Source organism: Hippoglossus hippoglossus, chromosome 1, assembly GCF_009819705.1.
Source record: "Hippoglossus hippoglossus isolate fHipHip1 chromosome 1, fHipHip1.pri, whole genome shotgun sequence".
In the NCBI taxonomy this organism is placed as follows: Eukaryota; Metazoa; Chordata; class Actinopteri; order Pleuronectiformes; family Pleuronectidae; genus Hippoglossus; species Hippoglossus hippoglossus.
In genome coordinates, this window is record NC_047151.1 from 10,305,780 (window position 1) to 10,328,694 (window position 22,915).

Sequence of the window (22,915 nt, forward strand, 5' to 3'; positions counted from 1 at the left end):
GAAATCAGTGGGGTTTTTTTTTTTAAATCCTTGATTCAAATTAATGTCTTGAGTAGTTTTTATGTGAACTTGGTAACAATCAAACAAACAAAAACATAACCTCCTTAGCGGAATAAACTACAATGGACAACTCCGCCAAGGCCCAACAGTGGCACACACTCCGATATCAGTCCCCTAAAGAAGCTGGATTTTAAAAAATCAGGATTCAAGAATTGTTTCCCTGGCAAATATCAAAAAGTCATCATGTCAGTTTCTGCCCCTTTGTGTGGATCTGCGCCAAAATTGAAACTTTGTCGAAATTTGTTCAGTAGTATCTGCGTAATCCTGCTGACAAGCAAACAGACAGGAGAAACCTCCTTGGCAGAGGCAAAAGACGCAGGTAACTGAGGCCTCATGTTGATCTCAAGTGATTAAATATCTTTGTGTGTGGGAAATGTCTTTATCCACCAAGATTTGAATATGCTATGAAAGTGGGTGAAGTTACTAATGAATTAATGTGTAAATGTTGTACAGATAAGTTCATCAAAACAAATGCAAACTCTCACTAAATATCATTTGTCATTTACAATGAATGTTAAAACCACAACACTATAACAGATCCCACCAGGCTCTCCCTGTTTCTCTCTGCGCTCAACATTCCTGATTGGACCGGGCAGCTGCTGTGACACACAATGTCCGATGCGGGTGCAGTTGCTGCGCCCCACCTCCACTGGCATGCCCTCTGACCTTCAGCCGGAGGTATATATAACGGCGGTGGACGAGGGGACGGCCCCTGCCAGTCAAAATGAAGGCTCTGGTGTCTGCGTGCTGCTTGCTGTCTCTGCTGGCCCTGTCTGCTGCAGGTATGGTGGAGGACAATGTGGGTGAAATAATAATATGTGGCTCTGTTAGATGCACTGAGGGAGTTATTTCAACAGGTGTGTGAGAGTGAAATGCTGATCCACTGCATTTGGATGGCTGATGAATGAATTTGGAGTGTCATTGAACCTATTGGAGCTTTGTGTACCTTGTGGGGACCTGGAGTGACCGGGATTTGCGAGTCATTAATGATGGAACAGCTAAAAGATACATCTGTAAATGAATTTGTTCAATTTATTACCTATGGATTGATCATACTCAATTATTTTTGCTTCACACACACCACAGTGTAGTGTACTGTGTATGATGTGTGTTAGGGGTTCTCTGCCAAGGGTCCTTAAGGTGGTCCCAGGGGAATCATTTATTTTGACTATAATTTCATCCATAAGTAGCACAGATGGAATGTATGAGTATTTTCTGGTACAAAACCTGTTATAAAAGAATCCAAAAGCAAATATATTGTCAAAAGGGGGTCGGTGATCTCATTTGTGTCAGTTAAGGGGTCCTTGAGGTGCAAAGGATTGAGAACCACTGCTATATGTTACTGTGTGGTGGAAATGTCAGAGCTGAGGTGTGACACCAGCTGATGGAAACTGTCCTGTCGGCTGCTCAGTCTCTGTGCCCTGGAGAGAAACACAGCGACAGCACTGACAGAGTGGGCTTGGACTCACTTCTGGTCTCACACTCTGTGCTGCAGCCAAAAAGCTGAAGCTGGCAGAAATGGCTTCATTTCCCTCCCCCCCCCCACTGCATCTCTTTCACTGTCCTTTCACAGCTGTTTCGCGCCTGCATGCAACTCCACTCTGCCAGTGAGGAGGATTTTTGGCATTTCACAGAACCTTTCGTTCCCTGTTAAACAAATAAATTATTGTTTGAACTGAGCAAATCTGAAATTACAGCCATTGCCACGCTCATTGGAGGTTTCCAAAAGTTTCAGGAAACTGTCATGTGATCTTTGGTTAAAGCTGAAGCAGAGAACACCCTTGTCTGCCCTTGGCACTGGCTCATTTTGGTCCCAGCAAGTTGCCGTAGTCAGGTGTCTCGCACCGGTCGTCATTAGATACTGTGCACTGATACACGTCTCTTTAAGACTTCCAGGAATGCACACACGTGTTTATCATGTATATATACACATGCACAAAGATTCACTCACATGCTTGAAACTATAACACAATCATAAAGGCATACAGGAGTACAAGTACACTGCCTTGAGTCAGCTTAAGCCTTCGCTGCCTTGAATGTCTCAATAGAGCTTCATCACTTCCACTCTGCTCTGTCTGCAGAGCTGCTAATCTCTCATTGCCGTCAGTCGGCTCCGAGCACAGGGGATGTCCCGGCTAAAACAGGCCTGAGAGCCGCACAGCAGAGGGCACGTAGGACTGGGGTTCAGTAGCCCAACTGTTGGGCTGTTAAAAGCTACTTAACTAGAGGATCAACTGTTCTTCAAAGTCGACGTAAGGGGGAATAAATTTAAATAGTGACAAACCTCAAGGGACAGCAGCCGCCCCAGTAAGATTTGTGTGCCAGAAAGAGTGAGATTTTATAAAAATCTGCATGTACATCTGAATGTCACTCAGTAGAGCGCAAACCACCACCAAGGCACAACAGTCCCTGTTTCAAACCACATTTAAATTCTCTATATTTTTATTTGGATCACAAATAAATAAATATCTGTCCTCCTAAGAAATCAATGAAAGTGCCAAAATCCTTAACATTAAAGACAGTGAAAAAAGATTCCTGGATCCACCCCTTGATCCAGATCAGGACCCAAATTTAATGAGTTCTCCCCTGACCCAAACCACGTTCTGCCACCAAGTTTCATAACAATCAGTCCTGTGGATGTTGTGCAATCCTGCTAAGTAACAAAGAGTCGCAGATGAAAACATAAGCTCACAGTGCAGTCAGCAGAACTCCAGCAGGTTGTGTCGACTAAGAAATCAGAAAGCAGCTCACCGTGCTTGGGTCAGAGCCATAATTAATAACAACAGGTGCTATGATGGGTGCAGTTCCTTTTTTCCCCCCATAAATGAACCAGAAATGTAAAACCACTGCTGTTTGCATTCCTGATTACTCACAAAAAATGTGCATGTGTGCGAGCAAATCAACTCCTCATTCATTCGGTCTGTAGTTACACGCTGAGCAGGTTGCATGTCATCACCCCTGGTGCTGATGCATTTTACTGTTCTTGGTCTTTGAAAAGATCCTGCGTCACGCTCGGCGGCACCGTTACAGGAATGTGCAGCAGCAGGCCGGCCTCATGACAATCACAGGGAGGAGAGGAGCGTCACACTCTCTGAAAATAGGAGTGGAATTATCTCCCCTTCTTTTCACCCACTGACTCATTGTGGGACTATTTCTGTCTCAAAGAGGCACCATCCAGCACCGCAGGCACCTGTCCCACTCTGTCCCACTCTGTCCCCACTCTGTCCCACTCAGTCCCCACGACGCTGCGCGCTACCCAGGCTTCACTGCAGCAGCAGCAGCAGCAGGGGCCTGGAGAGAGGAACCACCACAAAGGAACATTACTCTATACTTCAATAGTGAAAAGATATTCACACTGCAGAAACAAATCCTCTTGTAATGAGCACACTAGATTAGATACAACCACTAACCAAAAATACATTGATACTGCTTCAAAAAGGGGGAAAAGATGTGGAATGTTCTGGAATCACTGATAAAAACAGAACCTACCTGAGAAACTGCAAATGTGGTTTTCCAAATTGTATCTTATTAGAATTGATTGTTTTAGCTTCTCCCCTCTTTATTCTGCCAAACCGGACAGAATCTCTCAGAAATTCCACAGCCTTTTTTTCACATGTGTTGTGTCTCTCATGTTTTCCTCCCCTGCTGCCACATCTTTTTCCGTCTTCCTAATTTTGTTAACTTTAATTCAATTTGGCCGTCCCCAGCTCCTCGCCCTGCAGAAACTGATATCTCTAGTTTGTCTTCATAACTATAGCTCAAGGCATGCAGCGTGGGGGGAGAAGTCGGTAAACTAAATTTAGCTGGTAAGATGGCAAAAGCCATCATGGGAAAAGCAAGTGTTCTAAATCAAACACTGTGCGCTCTTTCAGCAGTGAGAAAGAGGGAGGGTTCGTCTCTAATTAATGACGTCTAATGACTGTGTGGCTGCTTCCTACACAAACCAGGCAATAAATGGTTCATTTATCTCATCAGATAAAAGAGAAACAAACTAGTAAACAGTCATTAGGGACTGACCTTGTTATGGAGTGTCACTTAACTCATCCTCACCAACTCACTTCAGGATCTTGGCCACCGGCCTGATCTTCCTGTTACAACACAGACGTTGTCTCTGGACAGATTCCAACTCGCCCTAATGGCTCAATCAGATCAGCATCCAACCGCCCTTCTCAGGTTCCCCCTTTACTAATGCCCAGGTCATTTTGTTTCACTCGTTTAGCGACACCTACGGTACAGTTAAGTCTGGCCAAGACACGTTTTACGAGCCCCCCGGGCCACGCTGAATACCAGAGAGCTGGACAGGTCTGGCTCATACCTCGACCCCTGGCAGTTACAGCGAGCGAATTTACGATGTCTCTTAATCATCTGCAGTAGCTTCCTTGCATCCACTCACTGAAGCTGTTGAAATTCCAAAGACGATCAGCAGATCTGTGGATCTTCAGTTTCTGCCTCAGGCGACCTGTGTTGGACATCATTCTCTCTTAGGATTTTGAATTGAGGCATAAACTCTTCCGCCTGTTAGAAAATGTTTTCACTGTGATCAGTGATGGCCAAGATGAACACTGGAGATCTGTTTGTTCCAGCTGTACAGTTTGACTGCCATGGCCACATTCTTAACTTTGCTCAGACCTGAAGTAAGACTATATTGATTGTGACTCTTGGTAAAACTAAGCCAAGATCACAGTGCAGAAAACATTATAGAACCAAACAGTTTCACATAGTCTTCAAAGAAAGTGCTATGAGAAAAATCAGGTTGATGTCCTGGTCACCTATGCTGACAATCCCGTTAGGAGGCATCAAAGCTTCCAGATGCTAGAGGTGACAAGCAATGCAATGATGCAGCACTTGTGTCCTTCTTGTGGCCCGGACTACATGGATGTAAACCTAATGTGGCCCATGTAGTAAATTGTAAATATGGCCCAAACAGCACACAACAAATTTGGGCCACCTTTGGCTCCTTTGATTGACATGCGGTAATTGCTATGGCTCACTTGTGGCCCAGATCTGGCAAACAGGAGCGGACCACCCAAGTGCCATGATTCGACACAGTATGAGGGCCTGATGACAGTGTGGGCCAAATTTGGGCCAAAACTATTTTGCTATGTGGGAAGAAGCCATCGTTGAAGATTGTGCAAGAACAGGAGAGTACATGGGGCCCTGCTTGCATCATTTAAGACAACTGATTAAGTAGAAATATCCCAACTGAGATGACCCTAACCCTGATTTCAGTTTTGTGGGCTCATCTTCAAGGCTTTACACTGGTACTTTTACACCCACATTTAATACAGACAGTAGCGTTTGGTTTCACTTTGCTAAAGTAATCACATCTGTATAATTAAGATGTCTGCCAGGTTATCACGATAGAGGGATTTCTTCTAAAACAACTTAATTAACTTCATCATAGATACACAGAGAGCAGTGCACCTGAAGGATGAATCTGCAGCTGATGGTACAAGTCTCATTTTGACAGTGTGGCTCAAGTCAGCCAGAGTAGTTGCAAACACCTGTGAGGGTGTGTGCGGCCCTTTAAGAGTCAGGACTACAGGTTGATTGGTTGATTGGTTGAACTCCTATTGTTGAAGCAACTTTTCTCAGGATGTGTCCAAAATCACAGTCATTCATTAACCCCTACTTCACTATATAGTGACTTATATGTAGAGGACTATGTAGTCCTCTATATAGAAGTGTTTGTGCTGCTCTGCTCGTATTAACATTTGTACGACACAACGAGCTGTTCCTGCTGCCGTCTCTCATCTTGTCTCTCCACCAGGAGCACAATGCATGATGGTAGATGTTGCTCAGTTAGTGACCATCGGTTGTACACTACTTCTCATGATGCATTGTTGGAAACAATGAGTGCACTCTACAGGGTTTACAAATTCTCACCGAACATATGGACATCACTACAAAATGGAAAATCCCCTATATTGTGGACTATATAGAGATTAGGGATTGAGACACAGCCTCAGTTTAATTATATGCAAGTCGAACAATTTAGCTGTTGAAAATTGAGCATGTTGGAAGTGGAGGTCACATGACTGCTGCCACAAGCACTTACCTGAGCAGGTGAGCACCTGTGTCTGCTGCCTCACACACATTCACAGTTACCCGCACCTTTGTTGGAGACTGTTCTCCGTTCAGTTGCAGGGTGTGTTATGTACATAGTTCTTTTCAATATGTTGACGTTGTTTGATTAAGTAAGATGATTTGATTACCTTGAAATATGTTTGATTCAGAGCTGTAGATTGATTTCTACATTTCGGGAGGATCTAGATGCTGATTTGTACCTGTTTGTTTTATTGTAGAAAATTAAGCCACAATCACCTGGTTTATTCACCAACTCATCATGATTGAATCTGTGTGAATAAGCTCCACAAATATACTTTGCCTCGCTGCTCAGAAACAAACAGACAATGTTAGCGACTTGCCAGCAAACGTAGTGGAGAATATTTCTCTTTAGGAGTTGGTGTAGACCAAAAACAGAACTCAGAGTTTAACAGTGTAAGACGATCTGAAACTGTCATCACACATGCTAGCTTCTTCCTTAGCATTAGTTTGCTCTTGATGGGCACTCGTCCAGAAGCCTTACGAACGTGTAAAACCCGTACCAGCTGCCTCCAGCTATCAGCCTTTATCCTGCTCTCTGACCCTGTCTTGTAACTCGAACTGTAGACTTACATCTAGCTGCCTGATATCACACTGTGTGCCCCTATGCGTTTCTCTGTCGTAACCGCTCACATGCAGTTATAATTAAATAGAGGTTGTGGCCTTGTGCTCCTTGTGCACTGTGGTTGTGTAGAGTTTCTTATGTACATGTATGCATATGGTGCTACAGAGAGGGAGTCCCCTGTTTTAGATATGATTGCTTTGAAGCCATAGTGACTGTGATGTACAGTATAATGCTGAGCAGAGTTGATGTCTGTTTACTTGCATCTGATCTGGACTGTGTGATTGAGCAGCTTGTAAATGTTCTCTGTTTTTTAGTGACCTGAAAAAAAGAAATTAAACCGTCTTTAGTTGTGCACTTGATGAAACTTAATGTCAATGAAAACATACGTTTAAATCAAACTAAAAGCCCAATAAGCCCAATACTTAGTTTAGTTAATTGGCCTATACAGTAAATCAATGTTCTATATCAATGGCTGTTTTTTCCTTCACATAGTGACGAGGGTTGGACCACTGGATGAAAGTCTTTAATTATTAATCACATCCCACAACTCAGTGTTGATTAAATAGCCTGTATCTGAAGCATAGTGGTTAATATATGTGGAGTATAGGTGGTCTACTGTCTGGGAGTCAAAGCTTAAGCTGAACTGTTTGAAAAAGTAACACATGTCTGTGAAATCACATCGTCTTTCTTCTGTCACCCTCACAGATCTCCTGACAGGAGCCTCTATCCATGATGAGGAGTCTCTGGTGCATCTGCAGCTCCAGAAGCCAGAGGGAGACCTCTTCTCCTGTGGCCGTGACACAACGGAGGAGCACTCTAGCCAGAGCTCCTCCAATGACACTCCGGCCCCAGAGAGGGCCTTGGTGTCAGCCTTGCTCACCATCGCCGGTTTTAGGCACCAAAGAAGAGGAGCCAACCTCCACTCCAGAGCATGAAGAGGAGGAGGAAGAGGAGGAAGCAGCTTCCACTGAGGAGGTGGCAAGTGATGCAGAAGATGAGAAGGAAGAGGCACCTCTTCAGGAAAGGGTAGAAGAGGAACAAGAAGAGGTGATGTCAAAGGAAGCAGCTGAGGAAGAGCCTGAGGAGGCTGAGTCATCGGAGGATCAAAGTGTGGAGCAGGAGAAGGAAGCCGAGGCTGCGTCATCTGAAGAAGAGGAGGAGAAAACAATGGAAGGAGAGGATGAAGCAGAGGATGAATTGTCTCATGAGGACAAGGAAGTGACAGAACCTCAAGAAGAAGTTGCAAAAGAAGAGGAGGAAGCTGCTCAGGAGGGCACAGAGGCAGCAGCTGAGGAGGAGGAGGAGGAGAAAGGAGTGGAAACTGTGGTTGAAGCCGTGGAGGAGGAAGCAGTTGCTGGGGATGCAGTCGAGGAAGAGGAAGGAGTGGAAAGTGTCCTGGATGAGGCTGTGGAGGAGGAAGCTGCTGTAGATGCAGCCGAGGAGGTCGCAGAGGCCGAAGCTGAACCCCAAGCAGAACCAGAGGAGGTTGTCGCAGCAGATTCTGTACCTGAGGAAACGGAACCAGAAACCACAGCAGAACCTGAGGCTGAACCTGAAGTAACTTCAGAGCCTGAGATCGAGGTGGTTTCAGCGTCTGAACCAGAACCAGAGCTGATTCCTGAAGTAAAGCCAGAGCCTGTCCTGGAGGAGGTTGCACCAGAACCTGTTGAGGAAGTAGCTGTGGTGGATGTCCCAGTGGAATCCACAGAGGAGGAGGCTCCTGTTGTGGAAGAGGCACCTGCTGCTGATGTTGTTGTTGAGGAGGAGACAGTCACTTCAAAGGGGCCTCATACCAAAGGTACATAATAATATAATACCAAAACTCTTTTCACCGACACCTCAAGCCAATGTCTTGTTGTCTTCAGTCTCAACTCAGGTTATAGGAGGGATCCTGTTAAAGTAAAGATGGCCCCATCCTGTCGTACCTCTTGTAATTAATGAAGTGATCTGGTGTCTGGGTGTTGACCCCTGCTATAACAGATGATGGCTGAGTCTATTTCTTATTTCACTTTGTAAGACAAGAAATGACGAAGCAGAGTGTGTGATGATAATAACTATAACAATGATAATGATGATTTGGCGGAGAGCATAAGAAGGGACGTTCATATACTAAAAATTGTATACTACTAATAATAGTTATAATAATAATAATAATAATAATAATAATAATAATTAACAAAAATCATCATCTTGGAAAATAATTATGTAAATAAAATAAATATAAATCAATCAATCAATTTTACAAAATGGTGTTTTAATACTTTGATTCTTCAGTAAATTGAGTTAAACAAAGATAAATTATATTTACCCATCTTCACATTCATTAGCTATACCATCCTTTCACTCCTTAGTAGTGTGTAAGAATGATATGTGCTGCATTTACACAGGGTTCTGAGCCAGTAAAGTAAATAGTCCAGTACATAGCCACATTTAAAACCACAACATTTGGTTTTTACACCTGTGTTGTTGTACCAAGGCCACTTTATCACCATATTCTATAAAAATGTTTTTTAAATTGGATACATCCGGCCAAAATTTGGCCTGTTCATAGATATCAGCACTCCACACATGCTTGATCTTTTGAGAAAACAAAACATTTGATAAATGTCCTATCTCACAATGTTAAAGAAAGTGAAAAGCTGGATCTGCCCCTTAATTGAATCTGCTCCAAAGGTTTGATGTTTCCTTCCTTGATCCATAACACATCCTTCCATCAAGTTTCAAGACAATCAGATTGGTAGTTTTTGCGTGATCCTGCTAACAGACAAACAGCAATGAAAACATAACCTCTTGGCGCAGATAATGAAACGACTTCAAGAGGTCCAGGTGGACGGACATTTTTTACCTATGGACAGAGGCCTGGCCAGCTTTTCCCCCTGTTTCCAGTCTTTATGATAAGCTAAGCTAGCTGGCTATTGGCTGTAGCTTCAAACTTCAAAGACATGAAAGAAGGTGTCAATGTTCTCATCAAAGTCTCAGCCAGAAAGCAAATAAGAATATTTTCCCAAAATGTCAAACTAGTCCTTTAATTCAGATAGACGTAGATGGACACTGAAAATGAGTTGCAGGCGATTTAAACCAAAACAAAAATCATGTAAAGCTGGAGAAGTGCACTATTCACATTCTGGCAATGCAAACATCAAACTTTTTGTAAAGGCATTGATAATAACTTATAAACCGTATGTAAAGCATGTCTTATGAGAACAAAATCCTGTTTGGAAAGGTGAATAGTTTCACTGGATTCATTTAACTGGGTCATGAAAATGACAGCAAAGGTCTCGCTCATCTTCTCTTTCCCTCTCAGGCATGCCGAAGAGCCCGAATGTGACACTGTGTGTAGCTAAAGAGGAATTAGCAACAACCTCTGCTACAGAAATAAGTGGACCGAAATAGCAGAGGAAATGAGCGGACAGATACAACAGCATGATGTAACAGTTGGGGCCTGTGCTCAGCCCAGGTGGTCTGGTCACTCACAGCTGAGGAAGCCACTTACATGCGGCGTCACTTATTCCCTAACCATGTCTGAGTTCTTGCTATGAGTTGTGTTGGCGAATGTTGGTGGATAAGAGGCTGTGGTTCGTTCCACACGTAACATTGTCAGCGTGATGCCAAATATGTACGCTAAATAGTTTTCAATGCCGTCTTTGTAAGATTTCTAATTTCCTGTAGTCAGTGCATGTCAGGACAGAATCAATCCAAATCAATCCAAATCTTAGTTTTGTACCGCTTGGAGAATTTAAGTACAAAGAAAGGAAGATAATTTGCATAGATGCCTTTAAGAATGGAGTGAAGGTGGTACTTTGTGATATATACAGTAAGCACCTAGTGAAGAAGATCCTGACTTTATCAAAGGGCTGAACAAAACATTGGGGGCTAAGGAAGGGTAAATTATTTTGTCTGGGGATTTTAACAAAGTGCTGGATCTTATTCTTGATGAAAGCTAATTTCAAGTAGCACGGCCCTACACATTCTCACAGAGGATCTAAGTCTGGATTTATGGCGGTTGGTGAATCCAGGTGACAAATACACTTTTCTTTTCTCACAAACCTATTCTGGACTAGATTTCTTTAGTTTTTCCCTTTCCACAGGTGGTAGACTGTAAAATTGGTCAGATAGCGTTATCAGATCCTGCATCAGTTGAAACTAAAATGAACTTCAACGCTAAACGAGGAAGAGCGGGAGGTGGTGAATGAACACTGAACGATACGTTGCGGAGTGAAAAGTTGGCTGAGGACCTAACTATGTTTTTTCAGTTAAATCTAGGAACCACAGATAAACTGTCATCTGTATGGGAGCATAAATGAGATATAGGACCTTTGACCTTGACAGTTGACTGACAGTCTCATCCTCTGACCAGGAAAAGAAGCGAATGAGGCAAAGGGCCGGAAGCAGAGGGACCGCTCCCACATTGAGGACACACTGAAACTGGGCACCAATGAACCATCAGCCGAGTTCTCAGGTGAGAGACAGATTCATAACCACTGACATGGGACAGTCCCGTCCCTATATGCGAATGAGAACAAGCTCTACCACAAGCATATATGCACCCACACATGCCAACACGTCCCCCTTGATCAAAAACTGTCCCTTCAGTAATAATAACCATTTCCAATGTTTTTGGCTGCGGAAGTGCCCGAAGTTATGGACTGAAATGAAAATGCGGCGGAATGTTTTGTGGACGGAAAAGAAAAAACAGATGTTGTTGAAAGTGAACGAATGGAAGTTTGAGGTAATCTTCGGGGCTTTTCTGCTGAAACTGTTGTGAAAATTGCTTCATGATGTCTCAGTCCTGAGGCCTTTGTATGTGAGTGCAGCGTGCAGACATGCCTCAGGCAGGTGATTCATCAGTGCAAATGTGTAGCTCGGCATGGACGCCTCTCTGCTCTGCTCAACCACACTCATCCCGTGCTGCAGCCAAGCAGAGCCAGCCTCTTAATTCACCTCAGCTTAATTCAATCAACTTTTCGAGGGCAATTCATCACATGCTGCCAAAGCAGATGTTGTAATCAGTAATGGTAGCAAGGACATTAATAATCCTCCTTTCCAAAATGACTTCTCACATTATATCCCGATTATTACATCCCATTTCCCCTCTCCCTCTGCAGCTGCCATGAAGAAGCTGCTGAACATCTACTACACGGCCATCAAGCCAATGGAGCAGGCCTACAAGTATCAACGTAGCTCAGGCAGGCATGAAGTCACAGGTAACATGCATTCACAGTACAGCAGTTTGCTTTAATTGGCAAATATCACAAACAAGTGTATCAAGGTTTTATGGGTCATCTGCAACGAGAGAAAGCTATGGGATAGATATCATGCCATATTCTATAGACTGAAAAAAAGGCTTTGAAAGGTTTGCCTCTAGGATCCCAACTTTTCTTCAGACCGTCAGTTTCTGAGTTTCAGATCAGATCAGAGCTGCAGGACATAGGCTGCAAAAATAAATCTCAAATACAAAATTAGTTTTGCAGGGGTTTAAAGGTTTGTTCAGTCCTTCAAAGCATTATGCAAGGATTCATAATTTTGTTTCAATTTCAAGCCATTTTTTAATGGTTTCCACCTTTTTCTCAGTTTCGTAATCTGGCACAATATTTATCCAATAGAAAACCAGCTCTTGGTAATGACCTGTTTATGTCTATTTATAACTTTAACCATGGTTCAGTTCATATACTGTGATGCAAACTCTGAATTACAGAACAGGTATTTATTAATTTCCAACGCCTCCCTGTGACTTGCATAAATCATGTGTCGTGTGTGTGAGTCAGATACCACAACTCCACTAAACCAAACAAAAACACAAATCTGCAAATACACACAGCGCAGACACTGCTCTGCAATTAATCTGCTGTTATAATTGACTTCTCCAGTTTTCAGAAAAGTAACAGTTGTTTTATAAAACCATAATGAGCAGCAAATCAGACCTGCTCACCTGTGTGCCTCTATCAGCTCACCACACTGTTCACTACAGACAGAACGGTGGGGAACCAATGTCGTCATCACAAAGTAGAGAAAGAGCCAGGAGCTGACATTATTCAAACCAGACACACACACACACACACACACACACACACACACACACACACACACACACACACACACACACACACACACACACACACACACACACAGACAGTCTGTCTGCTGAGGATTAAAGGGGACGTTGTGTTGGCCAGACTTCCGACTACTTTGTTCCAGCACTTGAGGCCAGAGATGAGCTTTATTTATGCTAAGGAGCAGGATGAGGCAGGATGTGTCCTGTGACTCTGGGACACCTTGTGGTGCAGAGGGGAAGGACACACACACAATCAGACGAACAGTCATCGTCAGCTTTTTTTTTTTTAACCTTACCATTAAATTAAAAAACTTTGAATTTGAGCAACATCACGGCAGTTGCATTTTATTCTTTGAGGTTTCACGTGTGTTAAATTTACTTTTGGCCTGAGGGTGGCACTAGAGAGAAGCTCATGAAGTGTCAGGGGAATATGAGAGTATTCAGCAGTTATTAGAAATCGCACCAGGGATATGGCCATAAATTATATAGAGAAAAACAACTTCCTATCAGTCGATATTGATAATTATCACCATAAATGTCAGATTATTATTTCTTTCAAGTTAAAAGACAGATTTTGGCTCCTGAGTGAAGGCTTCTTCAAGAGCAGAGAATGACAAACACTTTATCATCATTTTACATATCAATTAGCTGATGTTTTTATCCAAAGGGACTTACAATAAGTGCATTTAACCATGTGGGTACAAACCCAGAACAGCAAGTGCTACATGTAAGTGCCATATATAAGTCCAACTAGCTTTGTTTTCCATATAGTTGTGGCTGCAGCTTAATAATAACCATGGCTGGATCATTTAAGAAAATAAAATAAATTAATAAAACAGTAATCAAATCAACAAAATGCATGATGAACTATTTTGACAAATCAAATGCAAAGATTCAAGATATTTTTATAACTCATTATAGTATACTGAAAAATGACCATTTCTGTGTAAAGTAGATTTTTTTTCCTGCTCTATGTCTTTTCTCTCAATCCTTCTCGTTCTGTCTCTCTTTCTCTCACACTCACAATCCCTGCAGACGGTGAGATCCCCTCTAAGCCCATGATTTTGTTTTTGGGACCCTGGAGTGTCGGCAAGTCCTCCATGATCAACTACCTGCTGGGTCTTCACGGCACCTCCCAGGAACTCTACACAGGTTCACACTGAAACTTAAAAAATCATCAGTTCACATAAAAAAACGACACAGCTACTATGCGATAATTACAAATGTAAATGCCTTCGTATCCAAGAGTGGCAACTGCAAATAAATGGCAGATACATTTTGATGTCTTTTCCAATATTATCATGAATCAGTTACTTTAAAGGTGATTATCAGAGAAAAGAGAAAATCAAGAAACAAAAACATCTTCTGGTGTGGTACACTACAGCTAGACATGTTAGACATGCACTGAACTCTGGAGATTCTCCGCATTTTCTCTGGAGAAGTTGTATGTGTGAAGGCAACTGTCCGAGTGAGAGCCTCCAGACTTTCTGCAGACTTTCTCCACGTGGACCCAAGTATAAAGTCCGCAGAAAGTCTGTAGAAGTCAATTTACCGCGAGCAAGTGGGGGATTTGAAGACTCTTCTAACACCCGACAGAAGCAAAAATGAAAAAACTATAAGATAACAAATATCTCCCAATGAAAAAGCGGTGTCATACACTTAGAAGACACAAATTTTCAAATAATAACATCTACTTATTCAATTATATCTTATTTATCTGGTAGGAGATAGTTAATCATAATGTGAACTAATAGTTAAACCTTCAAAAAGTTGAATTTAAAGTTACCTTATGTATATTTTTATATATTGAAACAGTTCCCTCTTTATTCTTCCACCAGGCGCTGAGCCCACCACCTCTGAGTACAACCGTCCATAACGCACGGTGAGAAGTTTCGGTCCGTAGAGGGCATCGTCATGGCAGCGGACAGCTCACGGTCCTTCTCGCCCCTGGAGAGGTTCGGGCAAGGCTTCCTGGAGCGACTGGTGGGTGTTGAGATGCCCCACAAGCTGCTGGAGCGGGTCACCTTCGTTGACACACCCGGCATCATTGAGAACCGAAAGCAGCAGGAAAGAGGTTATTGTTACTGATGGAAATGTTTTCACATCAAATCAGCAGGAAGCCAATATTCATTCGTTCATCTTTGTCTTGTTCCATTGTTGTGATAAAATATTTTAGATTCTAAAATAGCTTTTTGGTTTCTGGCAGCATGATTCACTCCAGGAAGACCTCAGAACAGTCTTGTACATACATTTATGTGACGGTGCTTGAGGTGAAAGATCAGCTGAGTCTGTTGTTAGCGTGCTACACTCAATACGTCAGTATCAGCATCAAGCCGACACCATCATCTGACTGTGATTTTCCACTATTGAATTAATTCAACACAGACAAAGACACACATAAAGCATTGACTGTATATAAAGATATACAGTGAGTCTTCACTCTCTTTCACTATCCAGAAATGCATCCAAAATATCAAATTCCCACCGCGGTGTAGAGGACCCACTGATAAACACGGTTCAGCTGTCAATCGTGACGCTTCCCCTGTTTGAATAGCATGTAATAAGTAATTAAAACCAAACTTAGCAGAAACATGAATACATGAACAAACATCAGTGTGATAAGAACAAGAGGAACCATCTTTGCGAAAAGTTTATTTGGCGGTTACTTTTTTTTGTTTGTCTTATCCATGTCCCAACATCTAACATGGAGGAGGCAGGGTTTCTAACTGATACAGCAGTCAGCCACCAGGGACATTTTAGACACTTTGGCTTTACTTTTAGGGACCAGTCATGTCGTTCATCTTTATATACAGTCTATGGTCTGAACCGATACAAAATAATTGAGTGTCTTATCCATCGTGCTGCATTTTTGGAATTTTACAGAATTAGAAAATTATATTTTTTTAGGTTTTATATTTGATCCCTCCCCTTCCTCAGGTTACCCTTACAACGAGGTGTGCCAGTGGTTCATCGATCGCGCCGATCTGATCTTCCTGGTGTTTGACCCCACCAAGCTGGACGTGGGCGGAGAGCTGGAGATGCTTTTCAAGCTGATGAAGGGCCGCGAGTCCCAGATCCGTCTCATCCTCAACAAGGCCGACAGCCTCTCCACCCAGGACCTGATGCGGGTCTACGGGGCCCTATTCTGGAGCATGGCACCTTTAGTCAAGGTCACAGAGCCCCCTCGGGTTTATGTCAGCTCCTTCTGGCCCCAGGACTACTCTGACGACACCAGCAAAGAGCTCTTCATGAAGGAGGAGATCTCTCTGCTGGAGGACCTCAATCAGGTACAACAAAATATGAGTAATTGGATAAAGGGCTATTTTTCAACCATGTTTATAAATGCGGATGGGTAAATGAACAGTACTTTGGAATCAGTCCAGTGGATTGCCTCCGGCGGTAGCCACGACATGGCGGCGTTGGCTACAATGTAATCTTATGGGGCAACTGTGACAGTCCACAAAATGTCCACTCAAAGGGCTTTTTCCAGGTCTTTGCTGAGAGTCTGACTGGCAACATTGCACACCTCACTCAATGTGGGCCTAGGTTAAAAAATACATGAAAATGCATGAAAACATCAAAAATTCCATTTCACAAAAATCGATTTAGTGATTGTTTCACTAAACAATAGGTTCAATGGATCTCAGTGATACACTGACAGTAACATTTTTTTTAAACGTGCAGTACACATCTTCTCTGTGATCTACATGATTTGAAAATGGTAGTGCTCTCTGGGACTGTCATTTTCAGTTCAGTGGAAATGAATCTATCAATAATTCAAATTTTGTGTCTTTTTGTTTCTCCCCCTCTGTTTATCATTTCTTTTTCCCTCTGTCTGTTATTGCTCCTCTCTGTTTTTCCCCTGCAGGTGATCGAGAACCAGATGGAGAACAAGATCGCTTTCATCCGCCAGCATGGCATCCGTGTGCGCATCCACGCCCTGCTGGTGGACCGCTACCTCCAGACCTACTACGACAAGCTGGGCTGGTTTAGTGACCCCTACGAGGTGTTCCAAGACATTGTCAATGACCCCGACAAGTACTACATCTTTAAGTCCATTCTGGCCAAGACCAATGTCAGCAAGTTCGACCTTCCAGACAAGAACGCCTACCAGGACTTCTTTGGTGTGAACCCCATCTCCGGCTTCAAGCAGCTCTCCCACCACTGCAGCTGGACCAGCGGCTGTCTGCTGGAGAAGATCGAGAGGGCCATCTCGCACGAGCTGCCTGCTCTGCTCAGCAGGGTCGGCAAGACCGCAGGCACTTCCGCCCCAACGAAGGCTGCACCAGCAACGCCGCCTCTCCCTGGCACCTGCGAAGGTCCCGGGTGTGAAGAGAAACCCAAGAATCGCTGGAGGAGGCAGTGAGATGGAGGGGAAGGGTGCAGGAGGAGGAACAGAGGAGGCAGATGGCAGCGGCAGAAGCAGCAGCCAGAGGGTTTCCTGAAGTAATCCCCACTGCTGTGATGTTCAGGACTGGATGTGGGGAGACTGAGCAGAGAATGAGAGAGAAAGGGAGTAGAAAATGTGAAAAGATATAAAGCACCAAACAGATCTGAAGTCAGAAAGTATTTAAAAATACTTGTTAGTGTTTGTTTTTATCTGTACGTGTCGTATGGAGGGGTTTTACCAAACTGACCCAAATATACCCAATAAAAATAGACCCAATAAATATTCAAATACTTTTTTATGACTGTATAGCAACTCTCTGCTACTCTCTATGAAAGTGTTTGCCTTGAGTTGTTTTGCCTACAGTTTGAAGCAAATGAGGCATGTAGTCAACTTTCTGAAGCCATTGCAGTCTGCAAGGCGGGAAGGTGTGCAGAGGTTTTCTTTATTTTCTCCATCCTTTTTTTTCTCAAACAGGGAGAAAAAATAAAAAGCCTTTATTTCTACATAGCTGCTTGTGATACAGTATGTTTGTGAAATCTGAGATTGTTGTTTTCTTGTGTTGTTGAAAGTTGTTGTTTTCTTATTTCTCACTGTTTTCAAGTTTGTACAATATGTATTCAAGTGTCTTTCTTCAGATAAATGCTGCCACTCCATCGTCTGTTTTGTTTGGAAAGTCTGAAGATATTTGTCAAATCTGCTGTGCTGTGTATTTACAGTTAAACCAGTGTGGGGCATTGTCATGTCAGGGCACATACTGTATTTCCTCATTAGTGGGACAATAAAATAGACAGAAGGGTTCTCTGTGTTTTATTTAACCATGATTATTTACTAACTAAAAACTACAGTAACTTAGTTTTTTGTATTACACTATTCAAAGTTTATTATAGAAACACATTTTTTATTTGTTAATTCTCAGTACTGAATTGGGACAGAAGTGATTACATTCATATTGGTGGGATTGTTGCACAAGCATGATATTAAATGCTACACTATATTATATACAATACAATATGTTCTTCTCAAGTAAAATACAAATTTTATCACAGTTATTCCGTTTTTTATTGTTACTAATTGTACTCACTCCAACACAGACAACCCCTTTAAACTTTGAAACGCTCAGCTTGATCAGTTTCAATATATTTTACATTCTCCAAAATACTCAAAGTTTTGGCGGAAATGTTTTCAATTCAGATGTTTTTTTAATGAAAGGGAATTCTCTTCTCTTGAGAGTTGAGAGTGAACTCAAAACCTCTGACACTGACAGAATTAGCTGCAATGGTCAGATTATTTGTTCTTGATTATTTGTTTGGAGACTGGAGTGGTGAAGAGGAATATATCCTCCCTCACTGACTCACTGCACAGAGACACACACTACACAGTCAACTGCTGCTGTAAGAAAACTGACGGCAGCTTTAAGACAGTTTTGCAATTGAATTGGTCAGATTTATATTCTTGTGTGAATTATTTTTGGACATGAACACAAAAGCTTATAAACAACTGCAGACAGAGAAATGATCTGTGAACATCATTTCACAAGCTTCACCCATTTCTTATATTCTCTTCTATATTTTCTAGACACATTCTACTTCAACTGCTTCTTTATATAAATTCAGTTTAGCTTCAACTTTTGCAGAAGCCAAAATCCCACTTCTACATCATTTGCTAGTTTTATTGCCATTCATGTACGTTTGTATATTTGTGTCCCTTTCAGCCGTCTGACCTGTAGGGAGATTTACCCCGACATGGCTGCATACTACCTGAGTATTTCCTTTGAAACTGCAGTTCTTTTTTCTTTTGGTCTGGTTAATTGTCATTCTTTTGAATAAAAAACAATCTGCAAACTTGTTTACCTTTTGAGGCTAAAGATACATAACTGATAAGATCTCTTCCAACGAGATAATAGATAATTAATTACATTTAGTTGTGGGAATTGTAGGACATACACAAGCTGCTCTTTTTACGTACAATATTGCAGAGTAATCATATGGAATAAACCAAAAAGCCCCATGAACAGTAAAATAAAAATTATTTTCGTGCATAGCTGTTGATTAAATATCCCCTGCAGTGACTTAAAATAGCCACCAGTTGGTGTCTTCATTCAATATGTAATTTACACTGACTGCATCACATTATTTGGCACAAAGTTTTATTTATTTTTTCCTTTAAGTTTTTTTTATCAGCTCTTAAAGTTTTAATTCCAATACTGAACTAAGTTATTACTAAGTAACTAAGTAACTAGTAACTAAGTACTTATGCATAATCTAAGGATTCCACAGACATTTTGGGGGGCAGGGGCTCAAGTGAGAAAAAAGGCACTTCTCATAATTATTTATAGAAACAATGTTTTAAAACAAAAAGTTAAAAATAGTATCACATCTCTGACTTACTTACCAATTTATTTTAATACCCTTACACTCACACAATTGTTTAAGACTAAACAGTTCCCACAGAGACAATGGTCTTCTTTAGTATTCACTAGGTTTATCACAAGAGCAGGCAACAACAAAGGAAACTATGCCACAATGTGCATGTTTTCTATGCTACTAGGTTCTAGTGTATATTTAGAATAACACACACACCATTACTGGTGACAAGGACTTAGTTTTAGTGTACCTACAATTCCCCCCTTTCACATTTTTCCAGGGTGCCTATCCCCTAACCCTAACCCTAACCCTCGCCCCCATGCTCGACCCCGTAGAGCCTCTGAGTGCAGGCTTGCTTCCACTCCTGGGGGGGGGGGGGGGGGGGGGGGGGGGGGGGGGGGGGGGGGGGGGGGGGGGGCTGATGTGGCTATGTGGAGGTAGCTGGGAGAGCACCCATGTATGCTGTGTGGAGAATAAAGGATGCTGAAAAGCAACAGTTGTGTCTCTGGCTGTGTGTGGGAGAGCCCCCGTGGCATGGTCAGTGGTTTCACATTTTTCCAAACATAGTGCAAACAGGCAGGAAAAAAGACTTGCAGAGGGTTGTAAGTAATGACAGGGTTCCCGTGGCTCCTTAAAAAGTCTAAAATTAAAATCAAGGAAATTAAGGTATTAAATTGACCATAAGTTGGCTGCAAAGTATTAAACTATACTTTGCAGGCATGCAATTTAAGGCTGATGGGAAAATGGTCACATACAGTTTTATGTTCAAGTCAAAGAAGCTTTATTGGGAGACATGACCATGACATTGTACAACAAACAAACTTGGAAACAAACAGACTAAGAATGATATGATATTGTAAACACCACAACAATGTTTATAAAGATAATTGTAATTAAACAGGATATTAACACAAAAGAATATAACGTGTGTGTATATGAGTGTGTTCTGTTGGTTCTCGGTTCTCCCCCTCTGTTTTGTGTCTGTCCGTTTTGGTTGTCTGTCTTTGGTAATGACTGCTTGGGAAAGTGTCTTTGTGTGTTGGGTGAATTCAGGTACTCATTGTGGGACACCTTAACTCCAGTCTGTTTATTTCCTGTTCTAACAAAATCTAGTCAACAGGACTTTTACTATAGGATTAGCATGGACATCATCACATGACTACATGGGGGTGATGGAATTGCATGACAAGGTCAATGACATAGGATTCTAACAAGATTAATGTTAAAGATATAAATAAGAGAATGTTACTAATAGTTAGCAAATTATGTTTGTGTGTATGTATTCGAGCAACAAAATATGCATTGAGTTTTTTTAGTTTAGTACATTTCTTAGTTGTCCCCATCAAATCTGATTGATCATGTGGTAAAGTTCATTTCACCAGAGCATTCAGTATAATATCTGACCATGGCACAATCACACACACACACACACTACATCGACACACCTGCACATACATAGTAGATGTTGTGAGAGTAAATATGTGTTCGAGCTCATATTCTGTGTGTAATCTGTGTTTGCTGAGCTGACAGGCCGTACTCCCAGCTTTTAGTCATAGTGTTAACACAGACTTATCAGTGTGGCTTTATCAACTCTGCAAACAGACCTCTCTTGTAAGCTCCTCAACATAAGCACACACACATTTCTGCAATGAGGGTTATTATTGGATTCAAAGTTTAACCATGATTGTTTTTTCAAAGGCCGAGTGGACACACACACACGCGCACACGCACACACACACACACACACACACCACACACACACACACACACACACGCACACACGCACACCACACTCATTCTGCAATGAGGGTTATTATTGGATTCAAAGTTTAAACATGATTGTTTCTTCAAAGGACTCGCTCGCTCTTTTCCTCTCTCTCTCTCACACACACACACACACACACACACACACACTGAATCAGCAGTATAGCCTTATTACTATTGACCTTCTGTTTACAATCTCATCACTTCATTCCTTAGAAATACAGAATGGTCCATAGAAATGCTAATGAAGCACTTATCACTTTGGAAATTTCATTTAAAAAGACTTTTGTGTCTCCTCTGCAATATTTGCCAGCTTTGTACTAAACTGAGAAATTCCTATCATGAAGTGTTTTACTATTTTTAAACTCCAAAAATACAAAACACTTGATACAAAATATTTTCATCAAACCTATCAAATACAAATGACAAGATACTATTTTGTATTTCAAATACATGTAACATAAATACTCCACAATGACTATAGAGTTTTTATGAAATTCAATAATGGCCCTCTAAGCTTGATGTGTATGATGATACATGATATACATGATACTGCATGATATGTAGCCAATGATAGCAAACAGCAGTTAGCTTTTAGCAATTAGCACTTTGTTATTATAATAATTATTATTGTTATTATAAATAATTCAAAAATAATAAATAAAGGGTACAGAAGTTCAATACATTGGTACAAAGATTCAAACACTGATATGTGTTAAGCTTATCTTGTAAACCCACAGCAGAAATATTACCCATAGAGCTCCTGAAATCAGCCCAATTATCAAAAAGGATTTAGTAACATTTAGTTACATCTAGAGGTGAAGTTGTATGTTGCAGATGAATACTCCTCACCTCACCCTCCTCTTCCAAACATGAAAGAGAACCTGTGGAAGCCTTCAGTTGTCATAAAAACTCAAAATGTGTTTAAGTTTGCCCCTTATATAAATATAAAGCATTTAAATATAAAGGGCTCATTCTAGGGTAAAGAAAACAACAATTCGTACAATTGAGATGATTAATCGTTAGTGAAAGCATCACTAGGATATTTCTATATTAAATTTCTGCCAATAGATCCCTTTCACCTAAATCTTACACACTGAACCTTTAAAGGTTAAAAATATTTTTTTAAGATGCCATGTATGAGGAAAATTCTGTAAACCACAGGGAGACAGGAGGAGGGTCGTTGTGGTTGGTTGATTAATTGGTTCATTGATCGATTGACAGATGTCCTTGTTCTAAATTGAATAGCCAGATTTTCTGAATTTATAACCTTGTTATAATTATAAATTTGTTTGCAACTTTTGCTTTGCTCCTTTTAAATAGTTTAATTAAAACAAAAAACTCATGAGAGCAAAACTCCATTCATCTTTTTCTATGTCAAATGGGCTCATAAACGTCATCTTTGAGTCACGTGTGAAACATTTTAAATTTTCTTATCGACCGGAAACCGTGTTTTTCCCGAACACTGAGGCTCGCCTGACACGCTTTTCCCACAAACCCACACCGCCAGCTGAGGGAGGATCTCCGACCCCAGTCGCAGCGAAGATGGTGGCAGGCCACGGGAGCGCAGTTCTCCCGGAGAAGACGGAAACCAGCCACGAAACTCCCGCTGAGGG

General features: G+C 41.7%; 1 protein-coding gene across 1 annotated transcript; it reads left to right on the forward strand.

The window, feature by feature from the left end:
- Positions 1-754: 754 nt before the first annotated feature.
- On the forward strand, positions 755-17,970 carry LOC117761458 (sarcalumenin-like). Its single transcript, XM_034585378.1, is given in 10 exon segments — positions 755-842; positions 7,436-7,587; positions 7,589-8,528; positions 11,088-11,189; positions 11,836-11,934; positions 13,818-13,934; positions 14,621-14,649; positions 14,652-14,856; positions 15,720-16,069; positions 16,651-17,970. Coding segments are annotated over 10 exon segments (2,550 nt in total). The 5' UTR covers positions 755-784; the 3' UTR covers positions 17,149-17,970.
- Positions 17,971-22,915: the final 4,945 nt, after the last annotated feature.